The sequence below is a fragment of the Tursiops truncatus genome, chromosome 10 (assembly GCF_011762595.2).
Source record: "Tursiops truncatus isolate mTurTru1 chromosome 10, mTurTru1.mat.Y, whole genome shotgun sequence".
Lineage (NCBI taxonomy): Eukaryota > Metazoa > Chordata > Mammalia > Artiodactyla > Delphinidae > Tursiops > Tursiops truncatus.
The window spans coordinates 42,551,133-42,564,165 of record NC_047043.1 but is presented as its reverse complement, the minus strand read 5'-3'; the positions used below and the strand labels follow the sequence as shown (position 1 = coordinate 42,564,165).

At 36.8% G+C, this 13,033-nt stretch overlaps 1 protein-coding gene across 1 annotated transcript in view; it reads left to right on the top strand.

The window, feature by feature from the left end:
- COL21A1 (collagen type XXI alpha 1 chain) overlaps positions 1-13,033 on the top strand; it is a 186,351-nt gene that overhangs the window by 47,094 nt on the left and 126,224 nt on the right. The window contains exon 2 of the mRNA XM_073810876.1: positions 11,512-11,637. Coding sequence (XP_073666977.1) covers positions 11,550-11,637 — 88 coding nt within the window. The 5' untranslated portion in view covers positions 11,512-11,549. The remainder of the gene's footprint in view (positions 1-11,511; positions 11,638-13,033) is intronic.

Sequence of the window (13,033 nt, the reverse complement as noted above, 5' to 3'; positions counted from 1 at the left end):
CCTTTTGGATGATCTGTCCATGGGTGAAAGTGGGGTGTTAAAGTCCCCTACTATGAATGTGTTACTGTCGATTTCCCCTTTTATGGCTGTTAGTATTTGCCTTATGTATTGATGTGCTCCTATGTTGGGTGCATAAATATTTACAATTGTTATATCTTCTTCTTGGATTGATCCCTTGATCATTATGTAGTGTCCTTCTTTGTCTCTTCTAATAGTCTTTATTTTAAAGTCTATTTTGTCTGAAATGAGAATTGTTACTCCAGCTTTCGTTTGGTTTCCATTTGCATGAAATACTTTTTTCCATCCCCTCACTTTCAGTCTGTATGTGTCTCTAGGTCTGAAGTGGGTCTCTTGTAGACAGCAAATATATGGGTCTTGTTTTTGTATCCATTCAGCCAATCTGTGTCTTTTGGTGGGAGCATTTAGTCCATTTACATTTAAGGTAATTATCGATATGTATGTTCCTATTTCCATTTTCTTAATTGTTTTGGGTTCGTTATTGTAGGTCTTTTCCTTCTCTCATGTTTCTTGCCTAGAGAACTTCCTTTAGCAGTTGTTGTAAAGCTGGTTTGGTGGTGCTGAACTCTCTCAGCTTTTGTTGTCTGTAAAGGTTTTAATTTCTCCATCAAATCTGAATGAGATCCTGGATGGGTAGAGTAATCTTGGCTGCAGGTTTTTCTCCTTCATCACTTTAAATATGTCCTGCTAGTCCCTTCTGGCTTGCAGAGTTTCTGCTGAAAGATCAGCTGTTAACCTTATGGGGATTCCCTTGTGTGTTATTTGTCCCTTGCTGCTTTTAATATGCTTTCTTTGTATTTAATTTTTGACAGTTTGATTAATATGTATCTTGGCATATTTCTCCTTGGATTTATCCTGTATGAGACTCTCTGTGCTTCCTCTACTTGATTAACTATTTCGTTTCCCATATTAGGGAGGTTTTCAACTATAATCACTTCAAATATTTTCTCAGTCCCTTTCTTTTTCTCTTCTTCTGGAACCCCTATAATTCGAATGTTGGTGCGTTTAATGTTGTCCCAGAGGTCTCTGAGACTGTCCTCCATTCTTTTCCTTCTTTTTTCTTTATTCTGCTCTGCAGTAGTTATTTCCACTATTTTATCTTCCAGGTCACTTTTCCGTTCTTCTGCCTCAGTTATTCTGCTATTGATCCCATCTAGAGTAGTTTTAATTTCATTTATTGTGTTGTTCATCATTGCTTGTTCCATCTTTAGTTCTTCTAGGTCCTTGTTAAATGTTTCTTGCATTTTCTCTGTTCTATTTCCAAGATTTTGGATCATCTTTACTATCATTATTCTGAATTCTTTTTCAGGTAGACTGCCTATTTCCTCTTCATTTGTTAGGTCTGGTGGGTTTTTATCTTGCTCCTTCATCTGCTGTGTGTTTTTCTGTCTTCTCATTTTGCTTATCTTACTATGTTTGGGGTCCCCTTTTTGCAGGCTGCAGGTTCGTAGTTCCTGTTGTTTTTAATGTCTGTCCCCAGTGGCTAAGCTTGGTTCAGTGGGTTGTGTAGGCTTCCTGCTGGAGGGGACTAGTGCCTGTGTTCTGGTGGATAAAGCTGGATCTTGTCTTTCTGGTGGGCAGGTCTATGTCTGGTGGTGTGTTTTCGGAGGTCTGTGGACTTATTATGATTTTAGGCAGCCTCTCTGCTAATGGGTGGAGTTGTGTTCCTGTCTTACTAGTTGTTTTGCATAGGATGTTCAGCACTGTAGCTTGCTGGTCTTTGAGTGAAGCTGGGTGCTGGTGTTGAGATGGAGATCTCTGGGAGATTTTCGCCATTTGATATTCTGTGGAGCTGGGAGGTCTCTTGTGAACCAGTGTCCTGAAGTTGGCTCTCCCACCTCAGAGGCACAGCACTGACTCCTGGTTGCAGCACCAAGAGCCTTTCATCCACATGGCTCAGAATAAAAGGTAGAAAAAGTAGAAAGAAAGAATTAGTAGAAATAGAAAGAAAGAAAGAAAGAAAGGAGGGAGGGAAGGAGGGAGGAAGGAAGGAAGGATGGAGGGAAGGAAGAAAAAAGAAAGAAGATAAAGTTAAATAAAATAAAGTAAGATAAAATATAATAAAGTTATTAAAATAAAAATATAATAATTAAGAGAAAAAATTTTAAAAACGGACGGATAGAGCCCTAGGACAAACGGTGGAAGCAAAGCTCTACAGACAAAAATCTCAGATAGAAGCATGCACATACACACTCACAAAAAGAGGAAAAGGGGAAAATATCATAAATCTTGCTCTCAAAGCCCACCTCCTCAATTTTTGATGATTCATTGTCTAAAGGAGGGAAGGAAAGAAAGAACAAAGATAAAGTAAAATAAAATAAAGATATTAAAATAAAAAGTAATTATTAAGAAAAAAAATTAAAAAAAAAACAAAAACAGACAGATAGAACCCCCGGACAAATGGTGGAAGCAAAGCTATACAGACAAAATCTCACACAGAAGTATACACATACACACTCATAAAAAAATGAAAAGGGGAAAAAATCATAAATCTTGCTCTCAAAGCCCACCTCCTTAATTTGGGATGATTCGTTGTCTATTCATGTATTCCACAGATGCAGGGTACATCAGATTGATTGTGGAGCTTTAATCCTCTGTTTCTGAGGCTGCTAGGAGAGATTTCCCTTTCTCTTCTTTGTTCTCACAGCTCCCAGGGGCTCAGCTTTGGATTTGGCCCCACCTCTGCATGTAGGTCGTCGGAGGGCTTCTGTTCTTCGCTCACACAGGACGGGGTTAAAGGATCAGCTGACTCGGGGGCTTTAGCTCACTCAGGCCGGGGGGAGGGAGGGGCACGGAGTGCGGGGTGATCCTACAGTGGCAGAGGCCAGCGTGACGTTGCACCAGCCTGAGGCGCGCCATGCGTTCTCCCGGGGGAGTTGTCCCTGGTTCCCGGGACCCTGGCAGTGGTGGGCTGCACAGGCTCTCCGGAAGGGGGGTGTGGATAGTGACCTGTGCTGGCACACAGGCTTCTTGGTGGCGGCAGTAGCAGCCTTAGCGTCTCATGCCTGTCTCCGGGGTCCGCGCTTTTAGTCGCGACTCAGGCCCGTCTCTGGAGCTCCTTTAAGCAGCGCTCTTAATCTCCTCTCCTCGCGCACCAGGAAACAAAGAGGGAAGAAAAAGTCTCTTGCCTCTTTGACAGGTCCAGACTTTTACCTGGACTCCCTCCCGGCCAGCCGTGGTGCACTAACCCTCTGCAGGCTGTGTTCACGCCGCCAACCCCAGTCCTCTCCCTGCACTCCGACCAAAGCCCGAGCCTCAGCTCCCAGCCCCGCCCGCCCCGGCCGGTAAGCAGACAAGCCTCTCGGGCTGCTGAGTGCCGGTCGGCACCGATCCTCTATGCGGGAATCTCTCCTCTTTGCCCCCCGCACCCCTGTTGCTGTGTTCTCCGCCGCGGCCCTGAAGCTTTCCCCCTCCGCCACCCGCAGTCTCCGCCCGTGAGGGGGCTTCCTAGTGTATGGAAACCTTTCCTCCTTCACAGCTCCCTCCCACTGGTGCATGTCCGGTCCCTATCCTTTTGTCTCTGTTTTTTCTTTTTTCTTTTGCCCTACCCAGGTACGTGGGGGGGGGTTCTTGCCTTTTGGGAGTTCTGAGGTATTCTGCCAGCGTTCAGTAGGTGTTCTGTAGGAGTTGTTCCACGTGTAGATATATTTCTGGTGTATCTGTGGGGAGGAAGGTGATCTCCGCGTCTTACTCTTCCGCCATCTTCCTGGAAGCCTCCATGAACCCATTCTTAATTCTTTCACTGGTTTGCCAGCATTTTGCCTTTCTCAATTCTACCTGTCCCAATTGATGCTTCCTCCTACCACCTTAATGTTAAAAATATAGAACACAATAGGGGTGTGTGTGTGTGTGTGTGTGTGTGTGTGTGTAAAAATATGAGGACCAGAATTTCAGTTTCCCCACCTTTTCCTATTTTACAATTTAGTTCAAAGACAGAGCATATAAAGAAGCATGAGTATTAGTGTCTCAAGAGGGGACTATTTTTAGTCTGCAAATTTACTTGAAGGTTTTACAACCAAGCTCAGCAACCACATTTTGAGATGGCATTTTTCCTGACAGTCCCTCGTTTTCAAAGCTTTTATGCATTCCTGGTGGCTCCTCACGTGAATTCCCATGCCTTTCCAGCCAGTGGACCCAATGAAAGATGCATTCATTGCAAGGAGACAAGGAAGTTGCTTTCATTTGTACCCACTGTTCTCAGAAATTGACTTACAAGTATTTCTTTTGATTTTAATAAAATATTAGTGACAGTGGCAGTGGAATATGATATGACAGATAAATTTAGGATATGGAAGAGAGATGAAAATTAAAAGAGGATAATTATCAATTGATCTCGTTTCTCTGAGAAACCACTAATTCTTAAATTTTAGACAGCTCTTTGATTTTGAAAGTGGGATGCTCTACTCAATGTGAAAACCTCATCATGATGCACAACTGCTTCACACCCTCCATGGATTCACTTTGCATTTAAGGGAAACAGTTCAAAATGTAACATACCTCATGGGGTCCTGCTACCTCCCTGCAGCTCCTGCCCTTCCTCCTCTTCCTCCCTCACTCCTTCACTGACCTTCCTTCTGTTCCTAGAACAAGCAAACTTGCTCCATCCACAGAGGAAAGTTTGGTTCCCAGTTCCTAGCAAGGATGGCTCCTTCACATTCCTTCAAGTGTCAGCTCACAGGTCATCCTTTCAGATGCCTTCTCTGAGCTCCAAATTGAAAGCAGCTCTTCCTCTGCTCCTGGCCCAAGTTTACATTATTGTTTTCATTACTTTATAGCATCCACTACTATCTGAAATGATCTCACTCAATCATATATTTAAAACCTGGCACATAAACTCCATGAAAGCAGATTCCTTATCTAGCTTATCTGGGTCACTTCTGAATTCCCAGCACCTAAAAGAGTATCTGTCACATAATAGGTACTTGATAAATGTTTGTCATTGAATGAATACAGTGGAAAGAATTCTGGAGTGAGAGAACCTGAGTGTAAGTTGTGAGTCTGTTTCTTAGAGACAAGCCGTGTTCTCTAAGTCAGCCTTATTTTCCTCAAACACTTGCTGAGATTAAATGACATAGTGTTGTCTCACACACTGTACATTGTAAATGTTCCTTATCACCATAATCCTATGAGGCTGTAGAATATGGATTCTTGTCTCTGTAGTTGAAAGAAAGATTACAGATCACCAGTTTCATCTCCTTTTTTTTGAACACTAGAACACTATAAGAAAGATATGAAATTATAGTGGGTTGGGAGCAGTGTTAAATCTATAATCTGGATTGCCTGGTGGATGGATAGTTAGTCTAGTGTATATTCCTCATTAGCAGGTGAGCTCAGTTTAAATTCCTACATTCCTACATTTTGTTAAAAGTAATTTCTTTTTTCGTCATCCACGAAGAGCTCTTTATTTAGCATTAAAAAGTTAAAATTTTCCAAAACAGAATTTTCTATGTTGAAAGATGGCATATGTTCCTATATTCCTTAGAGGCCTTCATTCAAATGAACGAGCTTAGGTGGTAAACCAAACCTACTGAATCAGAATGTGCATTTTAATGAATTTCTAACAGATTTGTATGCATATTAACATTTGAAAATTGGGGATGCTAAGGTTGCCTGACTACTCTCTGAGTAGCCAATCTTTAGAAATTTTTGATTGTAGCGATTCTCTGACTTATGCTTTCCTATTTGGGGTTGCTAACTTACTTCTCTACTGGGGGAATAGGAGTTTTTTTTTTTCTTTTCTTATCATTTCTGCATTGCCTTATACCAGAATTTCTAGAACTTTGGTGGACATTAGCCTATGGGAAGCTTTTTACTTTATTTTATTTTAAATGTTTGGCCCTTTCCTTGCCCTGCAATCTGAAGCTAATGGGTAGGGCTAAGGCATCCATATGTTTAACAAGCTCCCCAGGTGATTAAAGTAAATGGTAAAACTTGATATGCCTCCGTTTATATGCATCGTGCATAAGCATATGTACAATTAAATAGCCGTAAAATATATTTATGAAGTATATGAGTTATGTTTCAGTGGTGAGGTAACATGGTGGCAGTATTTATTTAATGCCCTTTTCATATGGTCTACATTAATGATATAGAATAGAATACAATCTAGAATATAATACAAGTAAACAATTCACTTTAGCCCAAGGATTATGAAGGAATTAGATACTATATAGAAATAATGAGGATATTTTTTGTAGAGGAGCAGAATAACTTAATTTTGAGGCTTTTGGGGAGGAAATTAGTCAGTATTTATTAGTACACATAGTTGCCATAAAACAGTACATCCTGGTGATGACTCATCAAAAATGCTTCTCACTGACATCTTTTGACCTTTATAGCTCTTTGTCCAGAGGGCCAGCCTAATTTAAAAACTGACAATGATGATTTTGGACTTACTGTTTTTCACTGAGATATAAATTATATACAACAGTTTATATAGTTTTTAAGCCTTCAGCCTAATGGCCTTAGACAAATTTATGCACACCAATATCATCACTGCAAATGTAGACTATTTCTAACACCCAATAAGTTTATTTGTGCCACGTTCCAGTTGACTTCTCCCATCAAGAGCAAATGTTTCCTGATTTCTAACACTGCAGATTAGTTTTCTATCTTGGGACTCTGTATACCTGAAATCATGCTTTGTGTATTCTTTTGTGTTTGGCTCCTTTCATTAAATGGAATGTATTTAAAGTTATTCATGTTGTTGGGTATAAAGAAAGTTTGTTATTTTTTTGTTGCTCTCTTCCATTATGTGAATATAACCACACAACTTGTTTATCCAATATTTTTCTGTGGATAGCATTTGAATTATTTTTAGTTTGGAGTTATTATGAATAAAACTACTATAAACACTGTTAAAGTTTTTTTGTTGGCACATGTTTTCATTTCTCTAGGTTATATACTTAGCAGAAGGATTACTAGTCATAGTTTAATTTTGTAAGAAACTGAACCTAACACTTCTCTGAAGGGGTTACATCATTTTTCACTCTGACCAAAAATGTATGAGTTCCAATTTCTCCACATAGCCTCATAAACATTTGATACTGTTTTAGCCATTTTAATTTTAATTAATTTTGGCCATTTTAGTGGGTGTGAAATGATCTTATTGTGGTTTTAGCATACACTTCTCTGATGACTAATGATGAGGACCATTTAATATGCTTATTGGCCATTTCTGTATTTCCTTAAGTAATAATTTAAAAAGTCTGTTGAAGACCTTTACTCATTTAAAAAATTGGATTGTTTTCTTTTTTATTGTTGATTTGTAGGAGTATTAAAAATATATAATCTTTATGAGAGTCATTTTTGTAAGTATTTTATTCTGAATATTGACTTGTTTTCTTAATGGTATCTTTTAATTTTGGTGAAATCTAATGTGTATCTATTTTTAAAGTTGATAGTGTTTTTTGTGTCCTAAGAAATTTTGCCTAATCCCAAGGTTGTGAAATAGTCTCATGTTTTCTTCTAGAAGCCTTATAGTTTTAGCTTTTATACTTAGATATATGCTTCGTCTAATTTTTGCATATGGAATGAGATGGGATCAAGGTTAATTTTATTGTTTATCCCGTTGATCCAGCACCATTTACTGAATTTCCTTTCCTATTCAATTACCTTGACACTTTTATTGCAAATCAACTGACCATGTAAGTGTGGGTCTATTTCTGAACTCTATTGTGTTCCATTTAATATATTTATCCCTACACCAATACACACTTTCTTGATTCCTATAGCTAGATGACTGTAAGTCAAAATCAGATAGTATAAAGTCTCTCACTTAGTTCTTCTCAATCATGTTTGTTTTTTATGCAGATTGTTCTTCTTCATTGAAGATTGTTCTTCTAATTCAAAATCAGTTGCATTTTATAAGAATTTTAGAATGAGTTTGTCAATTTCTTTTAGAAATCTGCTGGGATTTTGACTAGGATTGTGTTGAATCCTTAGATCAATTTGAGGATAAAGATGGAACCAATATTGAGTCTTTTAACCCATGAATATAGATTTCTCCACTTATTTGCTTTCTTTAATTTCTCTCAACAATGCATTATATATTTTAGTGTAGAGGTCTTTCACATTTTTCATTCACTTTATTTCTAAGTTTATGATGCTTTGGTACTATTGAATATATTATATCCCCCCCACCATTTTGTTGCTATTATATATAAAAAAAAAAACTATTAACCTTGTGTCCTGTGACCTTGCTAAATTCACTTATTAGTTCTAATAGTGTTTTGGTAGATTTCAAATTTCTATGTAGATAATCATGTTGTCTGTAAATAATTACAGTTTTATTTCTTCCTTTATAGTCTTTATTTCTTATTTTGAATATGGCACTGGCTAGGACTTCCTGTACGTTTTTGAATAGAAGTGATGTGAGAATATATCCTTAACTTTTTACTGATTTGGGGGAAAAAGCATTCAGTCTTTTACCACTTAATGTGATCTAAGCTGTAGACTTTTCATAGCATTTTATTTTGGCCTCATACTAAAAGTTGAGAAGAGTTCCCTCTTCTTCTATTTTCATTTAATGTTATTTCATAAAAATGTTTGATTATTATTTTTTTCCTTAAATGTTTGTAGAAATTACTGGTGAAACTATCTGGCACTGGAATTTTCTTTGTGGGAAAATTTTTGGTTAAAAATTCTATTTCTTTAATAATTTCAGTTTAGGCCAGTTTCAATAAATAGTGTATCTTAAGACTTTGTCCATTTCATCTGTCTACTTATTATCCTTTTAAGGTCTGTAGGCTCTGTAGTGGAATCTCCTGTTTCAATATTGACTTAGGTAATTTATGTTTTCTGTCTTATTTCTTGATTATTCTTGCTAGGATTTATAAGCATATTTATTTGTTCAAAGAATTAACTCTTTAATTTTATTGTTTTTCAATTTTCTAACTCATTGATTATAATTTTTGTTCTTTTTTTCTTCTTCTTTTTACTCTTTAGTTTTAATTTGTTGTTCTTTCTCTATTTTCTTAAGGTGGAAGCCTAAATATTGATTTTTCATTTTTCTTCTTTTCTAGTATATGGTTTTAAAGCCAAAATTTCTCTCTTAGTAGTGCTTTAACTGTATCATAAAATTTTGATTTTTTAAAACAATTATTGATCAGTTGAAATATTTAAAAATTTCCCCTCTGATATTTTTTTAAATCATAGATTATTTAGAAGTATATTGGTTAATTCCAAGGATTTTGGGATTTTTTTCCTTTTCTAATTAATACCATTTAGGTCAAAGAACATAATCTGCATGATTTCATTTCTTTGGAATTTGAATCTTGTTTTTTCTCCAGCATATGGTCTATTTTGATGACTTTCATATGCATTACAAAAGAATATATATTCTGCTGTTGTTAGGTGGAGCATTCTATGAATTGTCAACTAGGTGAAGTTGGATGATAAAGTTTTTCAAATCTCTGCACTGTTACTAAATTTTTTTTATCTACTTCAAAAATCATTGAAAAGTGGATGTTTAAAATCTCACATTATGATTTGAATTTGTCTGTTTCTTTAGTTTTTTTCCCCATTTTTTCTTCAGGAATTCTGAAGCTTTATTATTAGATATCTACATATTTAGGATTTTTATATCTTTCTGATCCATTGCCTATTTTATTACCATGAAATTTCCATTTAAAATTCTTATTGTTGTTCCTCCATATGTCATGTGTCTTTTTTTCTCTGGTTTGTTTTAAGAATTTACTCTTTTATTTTGACTTTCAACTGATTATGATATACCTAGGTATGACTTACTTTGTATTTTGCTTAGGGTGTGTTTGATCTGATTGTTGGTAGCTTTTGTCAATTTGGAAAATTCTTGGCCATTATATTTAAAAATATTTCTTCATTCACTTTCTCCTTTCCATCTGAGAAGCTAAATCAAGACCACTTGATACAGTCCCACGGATTTCAGATGCTCTGTTCCTTTTGTTTCTCACCCCTCTTCCCCTGACTTGGGTTTCATTTTGGATACTTTCTATTGACTTATCTTCAAGTTTACTGATCTTTCCCTCTGACGTATGCATGCTCACTGCATGATTTCTTTTTTGATATATATTTTGATTGCAAGCATTTCACTTGTATCTTTTTAAAAATAGTTTCCATCCCTCTTTTGAAATTTCACATATTTTTGCAATTGTTGTCCATCTCATTCATTAGATCCTTTAACATGTTCATCATAGCCTTTTTATAAACCCTGCTTAATACTTCTGACATTTAGATAATCTCTGGATCTGCTTATATTGAGTGTTTTTCTCCTGATCAGACATAAAACTTTGTTTCTTCTCATATTTTGGGAGACCCTTGGGAGATTTCTCTTAGCTTGTCAGGTTTCCAGCTTTTTGTATTTGAGTTCTGTTTTTCTCTTTTGTCCTTTCTGCTTTTTGAGATATGTCTCTCCACTGTAGTGAAGGACTGGAGTACCTTGGAGGGACTTTTCTCAGTTCTGTGGCTTCTCCCCTAACCCTCAGCAAGACAAGGATTTGTATTTGACGAATTCCCTGGGGACTTGAACAGGGAGAGGGAAGGAGAGGATCTCTCTAGACTGTTTTATACTGCTTTCAATATACTCTGTATTACTTGTCTATTCCGTGTACCCAGTTAAGGCTCCTGGGGAAGAACTGCTGGCTAGGGGCATCCTTGCTCTGAGGCTGGGACCCCTTGGGATTCTAATATGTTACTCCAGCTTTGACTGGTTGCTTCTGTACTGTAGCAAATTCTTCCTCCTCCTGAACAGGGTTCCCTTTCTATTAGGGACAAAAGCAGCCTTGAATCTTTTCTGTCCTATAAAATATTAATAACTTTTGGAATTTAGCTCTTTTAGGTTTCTTTAAACCCTGTCTTTTCTGCTGGGTTTTAAAAGCCTATAGTTTTGTAGTTTATTTGACATATTCTCATTGTTGAGAGTGACAGTCTTTGGCAATGTTCCACATTCTAACCAGGAGTGAAGTCCTTGGACTAACTTAGAAAACATATTAGTCTCACAACTGAGTGTTGGTGAATTAAATAAAATAGATCTTAATGTTTATAATACAGCCCATTAAAAAAATTAAATCCTATTATTCAGCTTTATCCTATAGATATTTTTTACCAGATACCCTTTGAGTGTTTCTTAAATGCAAATACACATTTAAAAGAAGGATATGTGCTACCACTGAGATAATAAAAAGAATGTGATAGCCCTCTGCAGGCTATGCTAAAACGGGAATTCTAGTAAATATTATGAGCAAAACTTAAAGTTTTAGAAAAGTTTTTGCTTTTCCAAGATGATTATGAATTAGAAACTTATCACGTTCATCCTCAGCTCCCATTCATTGTTGTCTTGTATTATATATTTGAAATGTGGTTATTTTGGGCACATAAGTTAATTTTAAGGTTAGCAAAAATTAACTGTGCTTTGACTGGGTATTGCAATTTAAAAATTCAAACTTATGATTGTTAGGTATTTGTCTTATTTTTCTAATATATTTAACTTTCTTTTTATTTTCTCTTTCTTTTTAGGAATCCTAAAACCAAAACATTAGAACAAAAACAGAAACATGGCTCACCATATTACATTTCTTTGGATAATTTTGGTCCTGCTTCTTCAGAATTCTGTATTAGCTGAAGATGGGGAAATAAGATCAAGTAAGAACTATCAGCATTGTCTTTTTGTTATCAACATATTAATTATGGAAATCAAATTAGAGGAGCTCTAGCAATGGCTTTAAGGATCTTATTCTTATTGTCTTTGATGCTGTGATTCCCTAAAATGAATGAATTGCTATGTTACACATTAACTAGGAGGAAAAGCTATCAGAAGTCATTTTGAGAAAATTCTATGGTAATAGTGCATTTTATTGACCCAGGCTTTGGAATAAACACTCTGGTATTGAGTCCATGTTCAGCCATTTATATAAGCTTCATAATATGGTGATAAAGAAAGTACCTCCCTCACAGGATGGCTATCAGGACCATCCTATGAGCTTATCTCATAAAGATAATAAGATAATGCATATAAATGACTTAGCATGGTGACATTCAGTAAGTGGTGACTGTTATTCTGATTGCCTGTAGGAAAGCTTGCATGAGAGAAGTAGGCCATCCTACTTTTAAAAAGACACTTTTAAAAAGATAGCCTACTTCTTTTTAAAAGTGTGCTTATATGCATATTTTAAAACTCATAAACATAAACCCCCTAACTATAAATGAATTATGGTTTCTCTAACAGTTAAATCAGATGATTTGACAATTTGATTCAACTTGGCTTAAAATTAAAAAAAATAATATTTAATGTTTGCATAACCCTTTTATTGTTTAATCCACCCAAGCACCTTATGGGGTAGACACTCTTTGATTTTTGAGTGGGAAAAGAGATGCATAAAATGTATGGGCCTTGCATAGTGTCATACATCTGGTTGGAGCTGTAACTAGTATTTGAACACTTCTTTTCATCCTCAGTGCATTCCCTTCCTATGACACTGGTGATTCACCTCTCTGAGGAGGAGGTTTCTTGGAGTGGTATTTTGTCTGCAATTTATAAATGGCAGTACTTGCTTTTGTGTCCATGCTCTTGGCTAACCTTGCAGTTATGAAATATATGCCCCATGGCTCTGGAAAGGGGTAGAAAGGGCCAAGAATAACCCTGTAAGAATTTCTAACCACTGAATCGAGTGACACACAAACACTCGCAGGTCCAGGCAATAACGAGCCTCATAGCATCGAGGAAGGGCAACCTCGAAGAGTCCTGCAAACACAACCTTCCTGTCCTTTTGTCTCTCTCACGAAACCCCAATAAAAGCATAACCCTGTCATCCCTGTTCAGCTTCCAAAAATAACAGGAAAACTTCATTCCCTTGGGTTAGAAAATATGCATTTGGGCAGAATCCCATTTTTGCCATCCCTACCCTGGCGTCTGGCAGTGGTCACCATGACAGAGGTTGTTGGAATAGTGTCCCTCACACCCCCTGCACTGAGACACCATCTGCCATATAGCATCTTAAGATGGTGTCATAATCACAGTTATATTTGTGAGACAAACCCA